Source organism: Trichosurus vulpecula, chromosome 1 (assembly GCF_011100635.1).
Source record: "Trichosurus vulpecula isolate mTriVul1 chromosome 1, mTriVul1.pri, whole genome shotgun sequence".
NCBI classification, from domain to species: domain Eukaryota; kingdom Metazoa; phylum Chordata; class Mammalia; order Diprotodontia; family Phalangeridae; genus Trichosurus; species Trichosurus vulpecula.
The window spans coordinates 297865582-297888908 of NC_050573.1; the positions used below are offsets into that span (position 1 = coordinate 297865582).

A 23327-nucleotide genomic window follows, 5' to 3' on the forward strand; every position below is an offset into this window, starting at 1 on the left:
AATATTATAGATCTTTTTGAGGTGACAAAGAGGAAATGCCCATAAGTCAGCAAATGAATGAATGTGTTATGGTATGTAAGTGTGATGGACTACCATTGTGCTGTAAGACATGATAAATGGGGTGGTTCCAGAAACACCTGGGAAAATTTGTATGAACTATTTTGTGAAGAGTGAAGTGAACCAGAACAATTTATACAATCACAGTAATACGCTGAAGACAAACAACTGTGAAATACTTAGGAACACTAATCAATACAACCACCAATCACAATTCCAGAAGACTACATGCTATCCACTTCCTAAAAGAGAGCTGAAGGAATCAGAGTGCAAAAGGAGACTTTTTTTTACGTGTTCAATGCAGAAATTTGTTTTGCCTGACTATATAGATTTGAAATGTAATGTTTTTCCCTTTCATTTTTAAGTGGGGTAGAGTCGGGGTAATAGGGGAAGAAGAAAAAAATTGCTGTTTGAAAAAAGAAAATGTAATTTAAGTGGTGTGTGAACAATTTAAGGAGAGAATATTATTTTTAAAATAAATTTTAATGATATATTTTGTTTTTACATCACCTAAATTTCCCTTGTATCCCTCCTCTCACTCCTCTCAGAGAGTCCCCTCATACAACAAAGAATTTTTTAAAGAAGTAATAATAAGATGTAGAATTTGTATAGCACATTACAAGCATCAGCTCAACCCTGGATGGTAGATATTGTTATTATTGTCATCCCATTTTTACAAATAATGAAACTGAGGCAGACAGAAGTTAGGTAACTTGTGCAGGGTCATATACCTAGTAAGTGTCTAAGAATGGCTTTGAATTCAGATCTTCCTCTTTCCAAGTTCAGAATGCTGAACATTGTACCACCTACTTCTCTTTTTGTGGTTAACAATGAGAAATGTAGAAAATAGATAAATTATATTCAAAGAAATCAGAAAAGAAAAAAATCAACAAAACTGACTAATGGATTAAAATCTTTAAAAATGTAATTTACACCGCCTCTGCAAAGGAATGATGAGAGATATCTTCTCATTTCCAGAAGACTATTATTATTTTCCCCCTACAGTATGAATAATCGAAAACATTCTTTTAATAATAATCATTTGGGCACAGCATGTTACTTCAAAATAGCTCTAGCACTTAGCATTTTTATGAGCCTTTTCAGTGATCCTAAATGTGAGAGAGATCACCACCTTTAGTTTGTTACCGCAATCAAGAAAGCAAGATGGTTGAACTGTGAGGGCCAGGAGGCAACAGCTGCTGCCTATAGCCTTAATTAGAACACCAGATATTCCCCCTTTGAAGGCTGCCTATAGGCAACAGATAAAAGAAGGGAGGGAGAGGGAGCTCCTCTCACTTGGCGTTTATACTTGACTGGCTTGCTTACTGCAGTTCCAGCACTGTTTGTCTTGGAAGGAGGGAGGCTGCAAAAAAAACTAAGTGAGTCTTCTTAATGGGAGAAGTATGACTTAGGAGATCTGATATGCCTGTGTAACTTTCCCTCTGTTTCCATGTTCCCTTGTGCTGAGTGCCCCTTTAAAAGATGTCTTTTCTCCTGGGAGCTGAGGACTTAGACAATGATGATAATTCTTTGTCGAAGGTCAAGGCTAGCTACAGCCTAGAAAATATCTTCTGAGGGCTTCTTTATTCTCTCAGCTGTTTGTATATATATATATACATGTACACATACATATATATGTGTATATATACGCATATGTGTATATATACATCTATATACATGTGTATATATATATATGTATATATATATGTGTGTGTATATATATATATATATATATATATATATAAACAACAAATAAACCAGAATCCTGATGTAACTGAGTTGCTACAGGATTGGGTCGTACTTTCACAACCTTACCTTTTACTACCCATAATACAGACTTTGAACTCTAATCAGACATGCTGCTATCACAGGTCATGTTTACTTGTGCCTTATCTAATTTTGTTCATGCTTTTTCTCCATTCCACACACCTTAGGTTGCCTCCTCTTCCACTGGAGCAGTGTGGTATAACCTACTATGGCTGACTAGTTGTGGGAGGGGAATAAATAAGCATTTACTAAGTACGTACTATGAATCTGACAAGGTGCCAAATTCTGAGGATAGAAAGGCAAAAACAATCCTTGCCTTCAAGAATTTCATATTCTAATAGTGGAAACAATATTTAAATAACTGGATATGTTACATATAGACGAAGTTGATGGAAGGTCCTCTTAGAGGAGAAGCCACTAGCCCCTGGGGGAGTGGAGGTTTCCTGCCAAAGGTAGTGTTTGACCTGACATTTGAATAAAGACCAGGAAAAATAAGTGGTGGAGGCGGGGAGGGAGAAGATTCCAGGCTTAGGAGACAACCAATGAAAAGGCATGTAGTTGGAGTATTGCATAAGGCTCAATTTTCCACATCTTTAAGGCTTTAAACTCCAGATTGAATGATCTAAATCTCAGATTGTCTTCTGTCACCCAGATAAAGTCCCATCTTCTCTAGCTCTTGTGGCCCTCCCTCCCCCATTTCTTTTGCATACTTAGCACCGACTTCTTAGTTTGGCATCTACTTCTATAATTAACTTGTCCTGGATTTACTGCAAGTTGCTAGAAGAAAGGGGCCATGTCTTAAACTCTTTCCCTATTTCTTAAAGCATCCAAGATAAAGGTATAAAGACTTTGTTAATCTATTTGAGTAACAAACTGTGATTTATACTCATACACCTGACTTTGTTGTAAAAAAAAATTGTCAATAGACACACTTCCCACCCAATGGGACTTTACAATCTAAGAAACAGATAACAAGCTTCAGTTGCATTTTTTTGACAAGGAAAAATGGAGTCATGGAAAGGGAGCTAAGAAGTTTCTAAAGTTCTGAAGTCTACCCTGTTCTCAGCCTGTCTTATCAACCTTGAATCACTTTTCCTTTTTCTTTTTTTGTGGTGGGGGAAGGGTCAGGGAGGGACTAAGATGTGTGATTTTTATTGATATGGAAAATTCCAATCATGGAAACTCCATTCACCAATGTAAATCAGCAGCTCATCTGTGCCATGTAGTCTTACAGAGCTGACTGGGACATTAAAGGCTTTTGGGCCTTGTTCATAGTTTCATACCAGTGTGTGTCAGAGGTCAGATTTGAGCCAACAGCATAAGATAGTAGCTCTAGAGCTTGACAGGACTTTTGAAACCATCAGGGGTGGGGAACCTCTGGCCTTCTAGGTCCTTCTGTGTGACCTTCTGAGTAAGCCCAAGCTTTACAGAACAAATCCTTTTATTAAGGGGTTTTGTTCTGTGAAGTTTGGATTCAGTCAAAAGGACAGTTGCACTTGATGACATAGATGGCACGGCCATAGGTTCTCCACCCTGATCTATACCTGCCCTTTCATTTGTAAAATGAGGATATTGAGTTCCAGGGAGGCAAAATGACCTTGCTCAAAGTGATACTAGAAGTTAATATCTGAAGTAGGCTTCAACCCAAGGCCTTTGACTTATAGAGCAAGAGCTCTTTCTGCATTTTACCTCCATGGTCAGATTTCTATTTACTATGCCAGCAGTTCTCAAAGTATGTCCATTATCAATGCCTTGTCATGCTGGACTTATAAATGCTCAGCCACTGGCCTGGAAGGCAGTGTTATGTTCCAGGGGAGGGGACAGGGAATTCCTAGTTTGTTAGTCTCCAGTTAGCCCTGCAGTATGGGACAGGGTAGATGTTGTATTTTTGGCTGGTCTTGCTAAAGATCTTGGCTAAGGGATACCTTTAGGTAAAGGAGGTCAAAACATAGAGATTAGATGTGACTTCCCATTTACACTGAAATAGAGATGTTCTTCAAAATTATTATGTCTAAAGGTAACATATAGGACATTCTCCACCAACATCCTTCTTCTGAGGTAGCCTATTGCATTTTTGCATAGCTTGAAGGGTTTTATTTCATTTTTGCTTATGTCTAGGCTAAATCTTCCTCCATTTTCAATAAAATAGCTCCTAATTCTGATTTCTGGGGTCAAGCAGAACAAGTCTAATCCTTTCATCTGGTGAACTATTAAACATATTACAATGGCTATTATGTCCTCCATGACCTCATGACATTTTCTTCAGGTTAAAGTTTCTGATCTGTTAATCTCCATGTGCCAGCAACTTGGGGCCATCACCACCAGGTTCTCTCTTCTGTTTGCTTTCCAGGAAGTCAGCATGTTTCCTAAAATGTCTCCAAAACTGAACACAATACTCCCAGATGTATGCTAACCAAAACATAGTACAGTGAGATTTACCTCCCTACTCCAGGGAAACTTGAGAGGTGACAGATTTGCTATGATTTCTAAAGTCCTGATCCTGCTGAAGGCACTAATGTGTGGTGATGGCATGCTAACATATTTTTGCCCTTTATCAGAAGTAGCTTACATGTTAAAAAGAAACAGTCATGAAGCTTTAAACTAAAAATATGACTCTTTAATAGTAGAAATTTTAGGTATAGTGGTAAAATATTTTGGGAGCAAGAGTATACTTTAATTGTGTCTTGGAACTTTGGAGCTTTTTGTAAAGCAGGACTTTCCACTAAAGAATATCATTGAACAGAATTTACCTTTTCTAGGTCTTAGCTACCTATCTTGGAAGACAGATTGAAGGAAATCAACCAGTTATCCCATTTGTCAGAGAAGGCATTAGGGAGAGTGCTAGATTTATAGTCTTTAGGATCTAGGCTAAAATCCTGGCTCTGCCACTTACTGAACATCACTTAATCTGTGTAGGCCTCAATTAACCCATCTGTAAAAAGAGGTGGTTGAATTAGATGACCTCTAAGGCTATCTGTTGTCCTATGACTTGTGTCAAAGGGTAGATGGAGCTAGAAAAATTTACTTTTCTCCCCAGTTGGGGGTTTAGTTGGAGGCATAAGCATGAGATGCAGTCATATACATAAATGCAGCCAATGAAATGCCCTAGCAGTATAACTGGTCCTGAAAGGCTGAAACTTGAATTTTTGCTCTCCTTGAATTGAATATCATGAAAGAAGGTTTAATGGGAAAAGATATGACAAAAAGAAAATTGCTATAAATTTTTGTAAGGTCAGAATAGGTGCACATTTTATCAGTCATTATTTGTCCAAGGAAAAGATGTTTATCTCTTATTTTAAAAGAAAAATCCAACAAAATTATGCCATACTGCAGTGTCTTTGATTTTTCTATGGGAAAAAATGGGCATGCAATATGAAGATTTGATTGTTTCATTATATATGTTACAAAAGTTTTGTTTTTTCTTTCCCTTTCTCCTACAGTGAAAGAAGTGGGAAGGAGAAAAAATGCTTTTAAATTGGGGAAAAAAATTGAAAATAGGTCTAATACGAAAGCATTTTCCCTTTCCTGAAGTTCTGCTCATAGCCCCACAAAAAAGAAATGAAACAATGTCTGTGGTTTAACATTGCTGAACAATAGCCATAGAATTTCTTTGCACGTCCAATTCCATCATAAAGTACTGTTTAGGTCAGATCAAATGTCATCTGCCACAAATATTTAATTACCCTTTTCTGCATTAGGCATTCATTTTTATCATGGATTTATTTGATAAACATGCAATATTTGGTCTTTGGAAATGTATTCTCTGAGTTTGCACTGTGGAAATATAAGAGAAAAGACTGTCTTGATTTAGTGGGTCAGGTCAGGGATTGAATAGTCCCTGGTGGCTGCAGGAACTCTAGGCATGCAGATCTGTTGCTAGGGAACCATATTGATCCTTTCTAACCTCCTCACAGGCAGCCTCATCTGCTTCCCTGTGATTGATCACCATCATTTACAGCAGTTGGGTAGTTAGAAGCTTTGACTCTCCTTTAATATTTATGAAGTAAAAATAATGACCATTGAAACCTTAAATGCTTAATGCCATCTTATTTTTCCACAATGGAAATCTGCTGCTTTTCAGTCTGCTGTGTTTGGTTGTGGATGGAGTTAAATGGCATGATTTTATTCTCTTAAGTCTAAACAGCAGGAAAATTGGCCAGGAATAATTTTCTTCATATTCCTGTCCTCTTTTTTTTCTTTGGCAACATCATTTCAATCTTCCTTCCTTGTTCCAAGGAAGTTTCTGTTCCTAGTGCTACACATTCTGCCTCTTTGAAAGTACTATGATTTAATTAATTATGCAATAATATTAGGCACCTGGGCCTTAAAGTGGACATTACCTGGCATTATCAATATCTCTATTACTACTCTGTTGAGCCTTGTCTTTCTTCTTCCCTTCTTATTTACCTGGATTGATGGCTGGGTGGAATAGTATATAGTAGAGCCACAATTCAGTAACATTTTAGTAAAAAAAAAAAATCTATGGATCATAAAATCCTACAAATTCCTGGTGTCTAACTTGATTTGGGCCTTAGCTGCTGCTCAGAGTCCTTCTATGTTACTGTTTGGGGATCATCTTAGTCCACTTGGTCACCCAGATCTTTTCCACTCTGTAACATACCAACAAATACTAAATTTATAAGCAGATGAAGCCTATTTCACTCAGATTGAAGCTATCTGAACTTCTCAGCATCATCACACATCCTTTTTCCCTCTGGTTAGAAAGGAAGAAAAATGTCGACTTCTCACTAAGGTTTAATCTCTCCATCTGTGCCCTTGATCCCATTTCCTTCAGGACCATGCTGAAGCAATCATCACCTCTGTCTCAGGCAATTTTAATCTTACTACACTGACTTCTTATCCTCTACAAACATAATCAGATCAACCTTTTAGAAGAAAAAAAACTTTCCCTTGACCTTCCTATCCCATCTATGATGCCATATTTCTCTCTCCCCTTCACCAATTTTTTCTTAAAAGGTGTTAATACCCAATTCTTTTAGTTCTTCACCCTGCCCTCCTTATCCCTTTGAAAACTGGTTCCAATTCCCCACCATATCTGAAATTGTCCTGTCAGTGGTCATCACTTAACCCATAACCACCAAACTCGGTGTATTTTCTCAATCTTTATCCTCTCAAATATCTCTGAAGTATTTGGTAACTCTACCCCCTCATACAGGCATCAGTGTTTCTGCCAATGAAGAGTCTTATGAAATTGCTACAAGATTGAACTTATCTTTCACCCTAAACTTATTTTTCCTTCCAGTCAGTGACACCATCATTGCACAGTCTCTGTCTGAAACTTTAGTATTATCTTTGTGTTTTTTTCTTCCCTTCCCTCTCAGTTTAGTTACTAAGTCATTCCCATTCTACTCCTGTAACCTCCCTCTCATCACAATCTTCCACTCTATGCTTACTGAAAACATAGACCCTTATTGACTGAGCTTTTGTGGGATGGATGATGACTTAGTGTGCCGAGTTATTGGGAATTGTGTCTTACTATGAACCTGGGTGGAGTAGTATATAGTAGGGGAAATCACTCAACTTCAGTTTTCTTAAGTATGAAATGTAAATCATGACTCCTTACAGAATTGCTACAGAGATAATAGAATGAAATGCGTAAAAAAAAAAAAAAAAACTTTGCAAACTTTAAAACACTGTATGTATATAGTAGCTATTATTATTACTGCAATGGCTTCTAACATAACTCCCTGCCTCAATTCTCTCCATCCCTAATCCATACCTTCATCCAAAGTGATATCTTTTAAGTATACATTTAACCATACCACACCTTTACACAAAAATTTTCACTGGCTCTCTATTTTCTACCAAGGAAAGTTCAGATTCTTTTGCTTAACATTTAAGGAACCTAATGGCATCATATTACCTTTCTAGTTTTATTTTATATTCCTCCCAGCCATATACTCTGTGCTCCAACCAAACTATACCATTCTATATTCCCTAAACACATGCACTTGCTTCTAGACTCCCAGCCCTCACTTAGCCTTCATTGTTTCCTATGACTGTATGTCTTCCCGAATTTTACCTTATCAATGAAGGCTTCCCTGATTTTACCTGTTAGCATTAAGTTTTTAAAGCCCACCTCATGTGACAATTTCTTTTGTGAATCTAAAGCACTAGCATGTGTTTTATATTATAGCTCTGTGACATGTCACATCTTTCTCTAGAGTATAATCTTCATGAAGTCATGGATGATGTCTTATCTAAACACTTTCATCCATTCTTGCTCAGTTCTCTAAGTAAATAAATGTTGAAGTACTTCTAAAATTCCTGAAGATTAAATACCTAGAAATACATGTGGTTCTATTGTATATATTTGATATTTTAATAATAATGAAAGGAGGAGCAACAACTCTATATCATTGTCTTCTCTAGAAACCACTAAAAGCTAATGCTTTGCCTCTGTTTTGGAAGACCATTTTGTCAAGGTCTCTAAGGTGGATAGCACCACCTGTGCTAGACTTGTCAATTCAGTGGTCTGAAAGGAATCTCAATGCAAAGGTAGTTTCTGTGGTGGTGACTCATGATTATTTGGAGAAAATGGGAAAACACAATCTTTTTACCATAGCTGTCTAATCCACATTGGAAGGTTATTTGTCTTATCACTCCACTCCCCTTCTATTTGCACTAATATTTCATTTAAAAATGTTTTCTGAAATGAACAACACAACTGTTTTAAATTTTGCTAGGGATTTTTTTTATCTGTTCAATTCTGGATAGCCAAGTTTAACAGCAGTAAGTTGAGAGTGGCCAGAAGAGGGCAATTAGGATGTGGAGGGCCTTGATTATGTCATATGATGTGTTGAAGGAACTAGAGATATTGAGTTTGAAAAAGAAAAGACTTGTGGGAAATAATAGTTGTGTTGAGGCATTTGCAGGGTTCTCTGGTACAAGTGATGTTAGACTTGTTGCTTTTGGCCTCAGAGGGCAGAAACAATAGTGTGAATTGGGAGTGTGAAGAGGCAAAATTTAGGTTTTATGTAAAGAATATCTTTCTAACAGAATTATCCTTTAGTAGAGTGTATTCCCTCAGAAAGTAATAATTTTCCACTCTTTTGAGCACTTGAAGAGGCTAAATGACCATTTGAGTATGTTATACTGGGGATTGCTTTCACATGTGGTTTGGACTAGGTGGCCAGAGATGTTCCTTTAGATTCAAAATCATTTAATTCTGTGATTGTATGATTGCGACCTAAATCTATGAAGATAGTAGGCACATAAATGAAATCACACATCCATCAAATCATCATGACAGCATTTATAAAACAAAGTCCTTTATCTCATTTTGAGTGGTAGGTTGAAGGAGAACCCAAAATATTCCTTTTTTTCCTAGGCCTACAACATTTTTGTACTTTACGTTCAATGACCTTCATCCTCTTTTGTTTGTTTAGAATGCTAATATCTACAAAGTTAATTTATTTATCAGAATTAACAGGAGGAAAGGAATTTATGAATAAATTAGATAATATTTGTAAGCTGACTTTTTTTAAAATCAGTCTTCACTAAAGAAATTCATCCACAGATTTTTTTAAAATCTGTTTTGATTCTCCCTGGTTTTTTTTGTATCAAGACCATATTTGAGTTGTAGGGTTTTTTTTAATTTATTCAAATGCTTTTTGTAATTAATTGTTCTTTAAGTGTTTGGTAGAATTCACTTTTATATCCATATGGTCCCAGTTTTATTTTTTCTTTGGATGTTCATTTATGCATTGTTCAATTCCTTTTCCTAAGGATTATTTTAAGTCCTTGATTTCCTGTTCTTTTGATATAGGTGACATTATTTTTGTAAATATTGATCTTATTTAGATCTCATCTTCATTAGTTATAAATTTACCTTTAATTTTTTGATATTTTACTTTGTTAAATAAAATTACATAATGGCTTGTCTATTTGTGTGTGAGGGGAGGAGGGAGGGTGTTAACAACAAAAAAACCCCTTCCTATTTCTATTAGCTCAATGGTTTGTTTCATTTTCAATTTTTTCATCTTTCCTTGATTTGTTTTAGGATTTCTATTTTAGTGTTTAATTGGTGGAGGAGTTAATTTTTTCTCTAGGGTTTTTTTTTAGTTAGTCACACAACCAATTTGTTCATCTTTTTCTCTTATATTAATGTAAGCATTTAGAGAGATGAATTTTGCTGTAAGTGGTACTTTGGTTGCATCACAAAATGTTCATATGTTTTCTCATTGTCATATTTAATGAAATTATTGATTTTATAACTCGTTCTTTCACCCACCTATTTTTTAGAATTAAATTATTTTATTTCAAATTAATTTTAATTTAATTTCAAAGGCTCTTTATTGAATGTAATTTTTATTTATCGCATTATGGTCTGAAAAGATGCATTTAGAATTTATTTTTCTATGTTTCCGTATGATTTTATGCCCAGATATATGGTTAAATATGGTGAAGTGGAGAAATAGGTGTATTCCTTTCTATTCCCATTCAATATTCTCCACATTTAACTTTTCTAAAATTCGTTAACTTCCTGAAATTCTTTCTTGTTAATTTTATGGTTAGATTGAGGAGCAAATTGAGGTTCCCTATTTCCTCCTGCATCTTCTTTAATTTTAAGAATCCAAAATACTATTCTACTTTGTGCATTTTTTATACTTTGTTCAGTTATTAATATGCATTGCCTATGGTACCTTTTAGCAAAATGTAGTTTCCCTGTGTATCTATTTTAATTAGCTCTATTTCTTAGTTGTCTTTTTTTTGGTCTGAGATCATGATTGCTACTCCTGTCCTTTTAGTTCAACAAAGCATAATAGATTCTATTTCAATCTCTTATTTTAACTGTATTGTTTCTGTATTTTAAGTATGTTTCTTGTAAACAACATTGGTGGATTCTAGTTTCCAAGCCATTCTGCTATCGTGTTCCATTTTATAAGGGAGTTAATCCTATTCACGTTCATAGGTGTGATTGATAACTGTATTTCCTTCTATCCTGTTCTCTTATACCTTTCTTTCTCTCCCCACTGTTTAAGAGTTTGTTTTGCTTCTGATTTCAGCCTCCCTTAATCTTCCCTGTCTCTCTTCCCCCCCCCCCCACCTTTCTGCTTTTTCCTTAACATTTTCCCCTCCTACTTATTGAAGGAAATTTTATGTACCAAACCATGTATATGTATATTTCTCCCTCATTTAACCAATTCAAATGAAAGCAAAGTTGAAGTATTGCCCACTGCCCTTCAATTGCATAACTTCTTTGAGTATACCACTTATAAGATAATATTCTTCATTCCTCTTCCTTCTCCCCTTTCCCAGTGCATTTCTTTTCTCTACCCTCCCATTTTTTGTGGTTATCTAAAGATAATAGAATCATAACCAGGCCCCTCTGTCTAACTAGACTCTCTCTAAGACCAATCCAATATAAAAATATCCACCACATTTATTAAGCACCTACCATGTGCCAGGTATTGTGCTAAGTTCTGGGGATGCAATTAATAAAAAGGCAGTCCTTGGTCTCAAGAAGTTTACAGTCTACAGGGGGAGAGAATACACAAAAGGAGATAAGAATGTGGGTGGAGGGAAGAAGCAGGGAGGAGTGGTGGCACATTGTTCCTGTGGAGTTGAAACCAGTCAGAGAGCAGCAGACTCAAAGTAGAATGAGAGTCCCCTTATCGTTCTCCATAAAGAAGGGAATTGGGAGGATTTTGGTATTCTGCCTTTCAACCCACAAATTAGAGGGAAGAGAAGGTCAAAGAAGGTAGTATCCATTGAAGCCTGAGTTAGCAAAATAGTGGTGAGTTTAGAAATAATGAATTTATCTTGATGGGGCCATTTGTTCCATGGAATTGAAATCGGGTAGAGTGCAAAGTGGAATGAAAGAGTCCAGTTCCTACCATCTATAAAGAAAGGCATAGGGAGACACTTGGTAATGATCAAGTACTGCAGGATTTATGTGGTTGATCTCTATATAAGAATATAAACAAATTACCCTTGTTCCTTATGATTTCTCACTCATTTATCTTTCAATATTTCTCTTGAGTCCTGCATTTAATTTTATATTCAGCTCTCATCATTTCATTAAGATTAATGAAATAAAGGACTTTCAAGCAAAGATCCTTTTCTCCCCCTGTAGGATCATATTCAAGTTTGCTGGGTAAGTTATGCTTGTTTGAAAACCTAGATCTTTACCCTCTGGAATATCATGTTCCAAGTTCTCCATTCCATCATAATTGCTGGCTGCTAAATCTTGAATGATCCTGATGATGTCTCCATGATATTTAAATTCTTGCTTGCTTGTCGTATTTTTTCCTTGAGCTAAGAGCTCTGGATTTTGGCTCTAATATTCCTAGAAGTTTTAATTTTGTGGTCCTTTTTAGGAGGTGATTAACTAATTCTTTCAAATGTCTAATTTTACCTCTGGTTCTAAGGTATTTCAGCATGTTTTTTGAAATGTGGTGTCTAGGCTCATCTGTTGCTGTTATTGTTATAACTTTCATGTAGTTGAATAATTCTTAAATTGATCTATTTTTGAGGTCAATTATTTTTCCTAGGAGTACAAATTTTCTTTTTTTTAAGCCCTTTGACTTTGTATCATTTTCCTTGATGTCTCATGGAGTCATTAGTTTCCACATGACCAGATCTAATTTTCAAGCAGTTATTTTCTTCAGTAAGGTTTTTTTTAACTGTTTACTAAGCTATTCTTTTTGTACCTTTTTCTGTAATTCTCATTTGGTTTTGAGAATATTATTTTTGCCCCTTAAAAACTCTTGTCTTTAACTTTTCTATGAATTCTTGTTGGGCTTGTGTCCAATCCTCACTTTTCTTTGAGGCTTAGTTCACAGACATTTTAAGTCATTGTATTCTTTTAGACCTGTGTCTTGAGCTTCCCTATCACCATAGTAGCTCTTTATGGGCAATACTTAGCCCCTAGCACTTAGCACAGTGCCTGGCATATAGTAGGTGCTTAAGAAATGTTTATTGACTGAGTGGGTTCTTTATTTTTTTATGGCTCATTCTTCCAGCTTCTTGACTTTTGACTCCATGTTTGTTCTGGGATATGTATGCTTCTAGGATGGAAGGTTGGATATCTATCTGTCCTGAGCTGTCTTTTATGTCCTGTACTTTAGGAGTTCTATTTGGGAGCCTACAAGTTTTTCTGTGTTCCTAAAATAATGTAACCTAAGGAAAATTCTATTCACTACCCTTCTGGTCTGAATTCTATAAGTTTATGGCCAAGGTTTAGGTCTATTCGCTTGTGAATGGTTGCATTTCCATAGACTGCTATTATACTCAAGGTATTGTTAGCCCACTGGGAAAATCTGCACGTTAGGAGTGATTGAAAGCCTGGCTTTACTTTGCTCTGGGACTCCTGCCCTTCTTATTCCAATGCAGGCTTACATGCTGGGCTAAAGGCTAGAACTGAGTCACAGCACTTCTCCTGGACTCAGAGCAACACAAGTGTATTTCCTCATTTTTTGCTCAATTAGGGCCCATAATTGCCCACAAACTCTCCTCTCTATTATGCATCTGTGATCCAGAGCTAGATAATAGGATATAGATACTATCTAGCACTTGTTCCTGTACCCAGCACTAGTTGAAGAATCCCTGGTATTTCTTTCTGGCCTGGTGCTTCCTTCCTAGTCCTCTGTTCCAACCCTCTTCATTACTGGAAGCTAAAATACTCCCCACTGCTGCCTTCACACAGGCTCTTTGCCAGCCCCAACCCCAGTGTCTGCAGACCTCTCTGCCTTGCTAGGCTGCCCTAGCTGGAAAAATTACTTATTATAACATTTTTTTCCTGTGGCTTTCCCCATCAAAATTTGGTCTGACCCATTTTCTAGGTCAATGTGGAAAAGTTGTGGGCTGGGTAAGCTAGGCGAAATTACTTTCTCTCATTGTACTATCTTGCCTCTATCTCCTGTGCATATTTCCATTTTCATTTGTGAAATGAGGGAGTCTGTTGTACTAGACAGCCCCTTATACTGCTATTATCTTCCATGACAACGTGGTCATCAGCTACCTTTCACTTCTCATTTTCTTATACTGTGAATGTAGCTCAAATTCAACATTTATGTTTTACTCTAGCTTCAGAAAACTCACGTACATTGATGCAACACACAGGATGTAATTGTTATGGCAATTCCTCAAACCTTGGCTTCAGCATGCTGAATTTGACTGGAATCAAGATATGTGAACTTTTGAGCACAGGAGGGGCCTTTTTTTTCCTTTTGACCCTTGCAAATGGCAAAGGATAATCTCATTGAACTGGCTTTGGGGTCAACAAAGAAAACATCTACAAAACATATGGTTTTAGCACATCACTGGCAAAACAAATGGCCCCACTGTTACAGTAACAATGATTTGTAACTAGATGATCAAGAGATTTCTTCTTTTCAAATCAGGATATAAAAACATTTCTCCCTGCTGAATTGATTAATCATTTTAATCTCATCATATTTTAGCCAAAATTTCTACAGCTTATACTATACCTTGAATATCATTTTTCTATAACCTACATTTTCACATTATTATGCAATGCATAGAAATCTGGACTTAGAATCAGGAAGACTTGAGTTTTAATCCTGCCTCAGATATTAACTGTCTGGCCCTGTGAAAGCCATTTAACTTTTGTCTATTTTCTTTCTCATCTGTAAAATCAGGAATAATAATAGTATGAAATGAGATAACATGTGTATATCATTTTGCAAATGATAAAGCATTATATAAATATTGCTGTTTCTTTTATAACTGATTCATGAGAATGAAATATTTTGTATGGTTTTCCATCTATAGAAGTGCTATAAAAAAGTCATACTCTAGACAGGTACCTTTAAGGTAAATTTCCTATTTTAACTGTGTAGTTACTTTTAAGTTGCTAAGGGTAATTGCACATTTTAACCAATCGGCAGGTCCATTTTTTTTGCATTTAGAATATCCTTGATTGCAACATCTCGCAATAGAATCCTTCAGGGTCTCTGCTATGTAGTATGACCAACAGGAATGTGATAAATATGCCCTCAACAAAATTATACTCATTACTGAAGTAATGAGTCATAGAATTTAGTCATAGATTAAGACACTTGAAATGACCTTAGGGAGCCTTGAATATAAGAGTAACAGGATCAGTGGGGGGGAAAAGCCAAACTTGAATTCCGATTATGGCTTTGGCATCTTATTATCAGTATGACCTTGGGCAAAACACCCTCTCTAGACCTCAGTTACTTCATTTGTAGACAAGAGGTTTTGATGATTTACCATGTTTAATAGTTATAATGTCTAATGGTACATTCAGCTCTAAATATATGAACCAACTCATTTGTTTTACAGATGAGGAAATTGAGGCCAAAAGAAACTAACTGGAATGCCCAAAGTCAATATATTACATTAGTTAAATTTTCTTCCCAACACAGATTTTTGGATGCTAAATCCTGTATTCTTTTCATTATAACTTATTGTCTCTTTATTCTGCTAATGATAATGTGATGCAGTATACGATTACAGAAATATGAAATATATAAAAGATGCCAAATGATATAAAACTTTTACTTCTCATCAGCATCCCTAGCAGATGTGTGTAATACCCTGACCTTTGCTACTCATTCCTTTAAGCAAAAAAGGGGTTTTTTTTCAGGCCTATCTCTGTAATTTTAGTTAGCATAAAAAGACCAGAGGACTCTTTTTCAAAATTGATGGTAAGTCCTCAGGAGGTATACTTTTAAAAATAGCATAAATAGATAGAAATGCATAAAATATCATAAATAGATAGAAATGGCTGCTTCTTATAGGCCTTCTACAAGGTCATCATGGAAGGAACCCATTTTATAGTTGATCAACATGGCAACATAATACAGGCACATCTGTACTCATGATATAGACTACATGATAAAAAAAAACATAAATTTAGAAACTTACTCTAGTCAAACCCTTTAGTACATGGAAAAACTGATTTTTTTGTTAAAGTAAGTCAAGGATATTTTTAGAGTGGTATCACAGTAAACAGAGCATTGGACTTAGGAAGACCTGAGTTTGAACTTTGTCAGACATTTACTAGTTTTGTAACCCTGGGCAGGTCACTTAACCTTTCTGTTTCAGTTTTCCCATCTATAAAATGGGAATAACAATACATGTGTATAAGTGTGGGATAACGTATAGAATACTTTCAAACCATAACGTACTATGTTAATGATTATCATCATTATCCAGTACACATTCTAGTTCTTAAGTCTTCAGATACATCTAGGTAGAGTTAGTTGAAACATTGCTTCATTATTAATTCTATAGGACTGACTTCAATAATCAAACTAGGAGTGATACATTGAAGAATGAGAAAGCTATCAAGTTTTGGCAACAAATCTACTTCAGGATATGCGTTGTTTCTGGATCGTACATTCAGCTGGATTAATTCTTTGAGGGTCCTGGGGGCACAATGTTGAATATTCATCCAATGCATCTGTCAAAAAACTGAAGTGCATCTTGTGAGCCATGTATTGCACTAAGCGTTGGGGACACAAAGAAAGGCAAACATATATGATCCCTGACATTTAGGGGCTCACATTTTAATAGAGGAGACAACATACAAATAACTATGTATATGCAAGTTATATACATTTGAAATGGAAGGCAATCCCAGAGCAAAGGTACTGGTAAGCGGGTGGGGCAGAAGTACAAAAAAAGCTTCTTGAAAAAGATAAATTTGAGGTGAGTCTTAAAGAAGGCCAGGGAATCCAAGAGGAGGTATGGGGGAGGAAAGAAAGTATTCCAACTATGGGAGACAGTAGAAAGATACAGTCAAGAGGTGGTATATCTTATATGAGGAACAACTAGTAGCTGGTTCATAGAATACATAGAGGAGAGTAAAGTATAAGAAGATTGGAAAGGTAGAAAATGGCCAAGTTGTGAAGGGTTTAAATGCCAAACAGCATTTATCTTTGATACTCTAGGGGAGAGCCACTAGAACTTGAGTAAGAATGGTTGGAGCGGGAAGAGATTTGAGACAGGGAAAACGCTACTGCAGAAGTCCATACATGAAGTGCTGAGGGCTAACACCAGGGTGACTCCTGTATGAGTGAAGAGGAGACTTACAGGAGAGACATTTTAAAGATAGCCATGATAAGAATTTACAACAAATTGAATATGTGTGGAGAGTGAAAATGAGGAGTCAAGGAGAAAGCTGAGGCCATAAGTCTGTGTGACTTTGAGAATGGTGATGAGATAGAGACAATAATTGGAAAGTTGGGAACAAGGAAGAGTTCTGTGGGAAGAGAAGATGAGTTTTGTTTTAGACATGCTGAGTTTGAGATTGCTGTAGAATGCCCAGTTAAAAATGTCCAAAAGATAATTGCTGATGTAAGACTACAGTTTGAGAGAGGTTTGAATTAGATAAATAGAACTGCAACTCATGGGCATAGAGATGACTTCTGAAACCCAGTGAGATGGTGTCAAGGGTAAAGATAAAAAGATCCAAGGTAGACCCTTATGGGTCACTCATGGTTAGTTGCTGTTATCTGGATGAAAATCCAGTAAGAGAGACTGAGGAGTGGCTAAACAGGTAGAAGGAGACCCAGGATAAAACAATATTGTGAAACCCTACAGGGTATAAGACAATGTCAAACACTACCTTGAGGATGATAAGGGTGAAAAAGTCCATTATATTTTATCAATTAAGAGATTACTGATAACTTAGAATAGTTTCAATTGAATTATGAAGGTAATAGCCAGACTGCAGTGGACTTAGATGCTAGTAAGAAGAGTTGATTGGATCTACTTCATGAATACAGCTTTATCAATGAGTTTAACTGAAAGATAAAGAACCGAAGTAATAGCAAAGGCTAGATAAAATGAATGTTTTGGAAGGATGGGAATGGCATGGGTGTGTTTGTAGGCAACAGGGTAAGAAGCAATAACATGAGAGATTCACCATTGGTTTGAAGGTAAGGAAGAGGATAAAGGCTATTTGCTGGCAAACACAAGATTATGGGATCAAGGGTGCATGTTGAGATTTGTCTTGGCAAAAAGTCCACCTCTTTCTGTGAGGATAGGGGCGACAGAGAAGATAGGTGGTGGAGACACCTGAGTGATGTGAGATGATAGAAATAGCCTCAGTTTTTTTCAATTAAGAGTCAAGATTCTTAAGAGGGTAGAGGACTTATGGGATGAGAATGGGACAGCTGTCATGATGAGTCAGTGCATTGATTAGAGAAGTGTAAAAGGATTACTTTGCTACAATGAGGACTCAGTTGAGATTCTGTGACATAAATTTGAAATGGGTCCAGGCAGCTTAGATTCATGATTCCCTCCAGTTGTGTTCAGCATATGAATAGAAACAAAATGAAGAAAGTAATCAAAGGTCTCAATTTCACAAGGTGTGGTGAGAAAGATAGGGGACAAAGAATTATAGCATATGTAAATGGAACATTTGTGGGTGATGGTAAAATTAAGCATCTCTCTGTGTATTACTAAAATGGAGTGCAGGTTAAGAGATGAATGATGAACTGTGAGGTTAGGGAATTTGAGTGAACATTCCCATGTATGTTGAATTCATCTTGTATAAGCACAGGAGTTCTAGTGGAAAGAAAAACCGTAAGCCAGCTACTGAGCTCATTAAGGAAAGAAAGAATATTTTGCAGTTAGTAGATAACAACCACTGTGATATGGATTTCAATATTCTGAACCACACAGGAAGAGATACTTAAAAGTGATGGTAGAAGACTAAGAGTGTGAAAGTGTAGTGATAGGGAATGAACAATATTCTGATACCCCAACCATGATTAGTGAGTTGGGGAGTTTGAGTAAAGGAGTAGACAGGAATGCCATTATACAAGGAGGGAACAAGTTCTTAAGTAGTATCAGAATGTGGAAGAAGGGAGAAATAAAAAGGTTCAAAGTAGAAGCCAGTTTGTTAATTACGTGAAATGTTACATAAGCTTGCTGTCCACAAAGTATTCAACCCAAGTGAGGTAAATTCAAATCTGTTGTCAGAAATGAATATTTGACAATTTGTGTTGCAAAAAAAAAATCTACCCGTGGACCTTTAATTATTGCAGTTTAAAGCTCACTTGAAGGCTTCTTTAGAAGCAGTCTACTATAACCAGAAAGATGTTCTGAGAGGGCTTGGGTAATACCAATGTCATTTTGCCCAAGGCTTCTTGGTTATTTCCCCAGGAAGAGTAGATGTCATTCCTAAATTATGCAAAATAGGAGACTACATGCTTAAGATTCATTTCAATATCAGAATTAAGTTTTGGCTATCAAATATAGCCTCTAGGTAATGTTTTTAAGAATGATTTTTGAATATATATTACTGATTCATTGATACACCCCCCATAATTGGAATGAACTTCAGTAATATACACAAACATTTGTGAGTACTTATGTAAATCCTGGTTTATCCTGAGGCGTCATTGAAATCTGGCATTCCTAGACATTGTTCTCAGGTTCCTCTCCGGATAGGATATAAATCCAATGTTTTGCTGCCTTGTGAATTATTAAGTTCATTTGATGTTAGGTGATGTGAGCTGCTAGGACAACTCTTGGCATCTCTCTAATGGGTCTTGAAAGTATTCTTGGGTCTCTGATGGATTTTGAAATATTATATCTCAAGATGACTGTTCATGAATTGTCCTTCCTCATTCTTAAATATGCAAACTCAGGGATCAGTATAACTTCACAGTCTGAGCAGAAGTTATTGTGCCTGTCATGATAATCAGATTATTCTTTTGAGCACGCATTTTTCAGTTTTGCCAATCTCTTGGCAAGTCATCACCAGTCCTTCACCTCATTCTTGACAGTTGACTCTCACTTCTCTCATTCAGTTGCCAGATATCATTGATAATACCTCCGTAACATTTCTTGCATCTGTCCTCTTCTCTCACGGGGTTAATACCCTCATTAGACCATCATCACTTCGCCAACAGTGGTGCCCAAGTTATGGCAGAAGGGAAGAAAAATAGAAGACTCCTACTCATTTCACCCCCACCTCTAGTCTAACTTCTACACAGTTTCCAAAATAAACTTCTTAAACCACAGAGTTAATGCCTTCCCCACAGAAGGTATTTAAAGCCTTATACAGTGTCAATCCTAACTCCCTTACCTGTCTTAATTAATACTAAGATCCTTCTATGAACCAGTCAAGTTAGCAGTTCCCCAAATTCAATACTTCATCTCTATTTTCGCATAGGTTATTCCAATTTTTGGCATGTCTTTTTCAGTTCAATTGTGCCTTTTTTCTTGAAGTTTCCCTCATTACCACAGATGATAGTGATCTTTCCCTCCTCATAGCATGTTATAGTGTGTGTGTGTGTGTGTGTGTATGTATGTATGTATGTGTATGTATGTTATATCCTTTCCCCATCCAGTAAAATATGTGCTCCTTAAGATGTGACTCTATTTCTTTTTTGCCTTTGCATTCTCGGGTATTCACATATTAGATGCTTCATGAATATTTCTTCAACTGAATTGAAGAATTTTCTAATGGGGTATTGTGTGAATGCTATTGATCTTAAGATTTGTTTACCTAAATTTGGTCAAAGATAGTGAGGCAGTCTATCAAGCTAGGCCCTAAAATGGAGGCACTATTGGCTGACTTCATTGTTCTTTATGTGATATGATCATGCAAAATACCATCAATGAAATTCCATAGTTTAGTGTCATTTGGTACAACTCTGCAACATAACCATTGAAGGCCTAATTAAGCTATTTCATTTATAAAATTTAAACCTTTGAATAGTCACTGAAAGTAGATGGTGAGAAGTGACCTTTCAACAATCTAACAAATACTTTTAGGCTCCAGGGATTAACAGATCTGGACAGGGCCTTCTATGTAGTTAACTTCCACATTGGAGAGATTCCTTATGTAATAATTCCAGGTAGATCAACATAAAAACTTCAACATATCTCCATATATACATGTTAAGTACAAACACCATGGAATTCCAGCTTGGTGACAGTACATGGTTTTTTTAGTAGAATTTGTTTTTTAAAGTTGTATTTCTAGAATTGCCCATCTTTAACAGAATCCCGTCCTTATTATTTAAATAAATGTTATATTGAGTACCTCTACCAAAGAAGGACTAGCAAGCCTGGCTGTACTTTTATCACAAGTAACTTCAGTGCTCAGGAATCCTTTTTTGCTCCTAGCAGATCTGCTCTAAATCAATCATTTTAAGCATTATTTTCAGTTCTTTATCCACATAGTTGGAAAAAGACCCTAGGTTATTAACAAAATATTTGTGAAAGTTTTCTTTAACCATCACTATATAAAAACGTCATTATGACATTTCTTATTATTGTCTTTAACATCTCAGGTTGCTACAACCCCAAATCCTCAAAATTAACAGGACAAGTAGGATTGCTTTATTATGATAGTTCCTTAATGAATGTTATTTTTATTCACATAAAAAGCAAAGATTATGTATATTGTGGGTACATATTAAATGTACATGTTTCTCTCTCTCTCTCTCTCTCTCTCTCTCTCTCTCTCTCTCTCTCTCTCTCTCTAAGGAGAGATGCAACGAGATCTGGAGAAGGAGATCCTTGATATGCAAAAAAAGATGGAAGAATTTCAGAAAGAGATAAAGGAAATGCAGCTTGAGGCACGAAAGAGCCTGCAAGGGACACAAGAGAAACAAGAAGAAATGCAACCAAAGATTGAAGAAAAGCAACAAGGAATGCCTGAAAAACATGAGAGAGATGCAGCAACAAAGGATGCTATGGAGCTGCCAGCACAGGCAGGGACTGAGCAAAATGTGGAAAGCCTTCAGCAAGATCCAAAAGGAGAAAACCAAGATGTATATGGAGATATGACCAGAGTTGTTAAAGAAATGTATCAAAATTTGCAAGAAAAGAAAGAAAATCTGATGCTGGAACGAGAAACTATAAAAACAATATATGAAAAAATGCAAGAGTATTTGCAAGAGGTGAACAAGATGCATCAAAAGATTTTAAAATGTTTAGAAGACATAAAAAAGAGCAATTAATATTAGTCACTGGGTTTTACAGTTGAGAATCCCTGCTCTAGAGGTACTGACTGATGTTGAGTTAGAATCAAGATCACCATTTATTTTGTTAAATTTCTGTCATTTCCTTTAATCTGCTCCAGTGCATATTACTAGAAGGCTCAGCTTTCCTGTTTGCAGTCAAACACCAGCTCCACTGTCATGTCATTAGCTAATCTTATCCTATTTGAGTAAATGGTTTCTCTTTGGCCAGTATAGCTAAGTGAAGAAACATTCAGTTGTTCTGTTCCTCCCCTCTTCATGTTCTAATCTACCTTTCTTCACTGGTTTGTGCATATAACAATCACCTTCTATTGATACTCAAATTTGGAGAAGGTTTGCAACTTGTGCAGAGCCACCTATCAAATTCAAAGATCAAGATCACAATGAAAACCTTCTAGAGTTGAAGGGGCTGCTTTTCTCTATCCACTTAGTCACTAATACCTCAGGCCTTTCAAGTCTGCTCATATTTCGTCAATCACCTTAGCTGACATCACAGAATGTTTATGTAATAGAATTGCTACATTTTGCCACTTGTATTGTCACACCCATTGAGGAAGATGCCATTTTTTCTAATTATGCACAGGATTCAATTCAATAAATGTTTATTGAGCATTTACTTTGTCTCCGGCAGTGTTGTTTGTGCAACAGAATTGTAAACCCCCACCCCTGCCAACACACACAAAATACAATTATTCACCACACCCTCACAATAGCCATGTTAGTAAAATGTTGTATTGGTTTCCAAATGAGTCCTGTATGTCACTTGCTATCTGTGTGACCTTGAACAGATCACTGAGTTGCATCTTCCTTATCTGTAAAATCAGGCTATTGGATCAAATGACCTCTAAATCCTACTCCACCCCTAAATCTACAATCCTATCACTATCGAGTCTATAAATGGTATGAATATTTATTTGCATGAAGCAAGACACCTGGCATGTGCCAATTTCTCAGAGCATAATACTTAAAACCTTACCTCTTGGTGTTTAGTGATAATGGATTTTTTTTTTTTTTTTACAAATATCTCATTTGATCCTCATGGTAATCCTAATAGGTACTATTATAATGCCCATTTCTTATTGGAGGCAAACAAAGATTACCTCAATTAGCCAGGGTCACAAAGTTAGTGTCTGAGGCTGGATTTGAACACAGGTCTTTCTGACTTCAGGTCCAGCATTCTATTCACTGTACAACCAGCTGTTTGGCATATGGGATTATTTGATGCATACCAGCGTGTTTCAACAATCCGGCTAGCAGCTGCTATGGGGGGGGGGTGTAAAACCAACAACGACCAGCTCACAGAATGCTGCAAGCCCAGGTTCTTTTGATCTGCTTTACTAAGGAAAGCAACATTAAGGGGTTAACAAGATTAATTCAGTATACAAATACCATTCACTTAGTTCAGGGGGAAAAAGCACCCCGAACTTCAGAGCAAATACAAATTACAAACATTGACAGGCCAAATACAATTCATAATTACCAACATCTAAGTTCAGCTCGGGAGCTCAACAAGGGCTGGCCCAGATTCAGTCTTGCCACCAC

At 36.4% G+C, this 23327-nt stretch overlaps 1 protein-coding gene across 1 annotated transcript; it reads left to right on the forward strand.

Moving 5' to 3' along the window:
* The first annotated feature begins 1323 nt into the window (after positions 1-1323).
* LOC118843078 (putative uncharacterized protein DDB_G0287113) lies at positions 1324-22310 on the forward strand. Its single transcript, XM_036750481.1, has 2 exons — positions 1324-1436; positions 21289-22310. Exon 2 carries the CDS (start codon positions 21294-21296, stop codon positions 21762-21764), a length of 471 nt encoding a protein of 156 aa, XP_036606376.1. The 5' UTR covers positions 1324-1436; positions 21289-21293; the 3' UTR covers positions 21765-22310.
* The last annotated feature ends 1017 nt before the right edge of the window (positions 22311-23327 follow it).

What these genes read in the sequence shown, in the direction of transcription:
- LOC118843078 (XM_036750481.1), top strand. Translation starts at nt 21,294, where the DNA reads ATGCAACGAGATCTGGAGAAGGAGATCCTTGATATGCAAAAAAAGATG.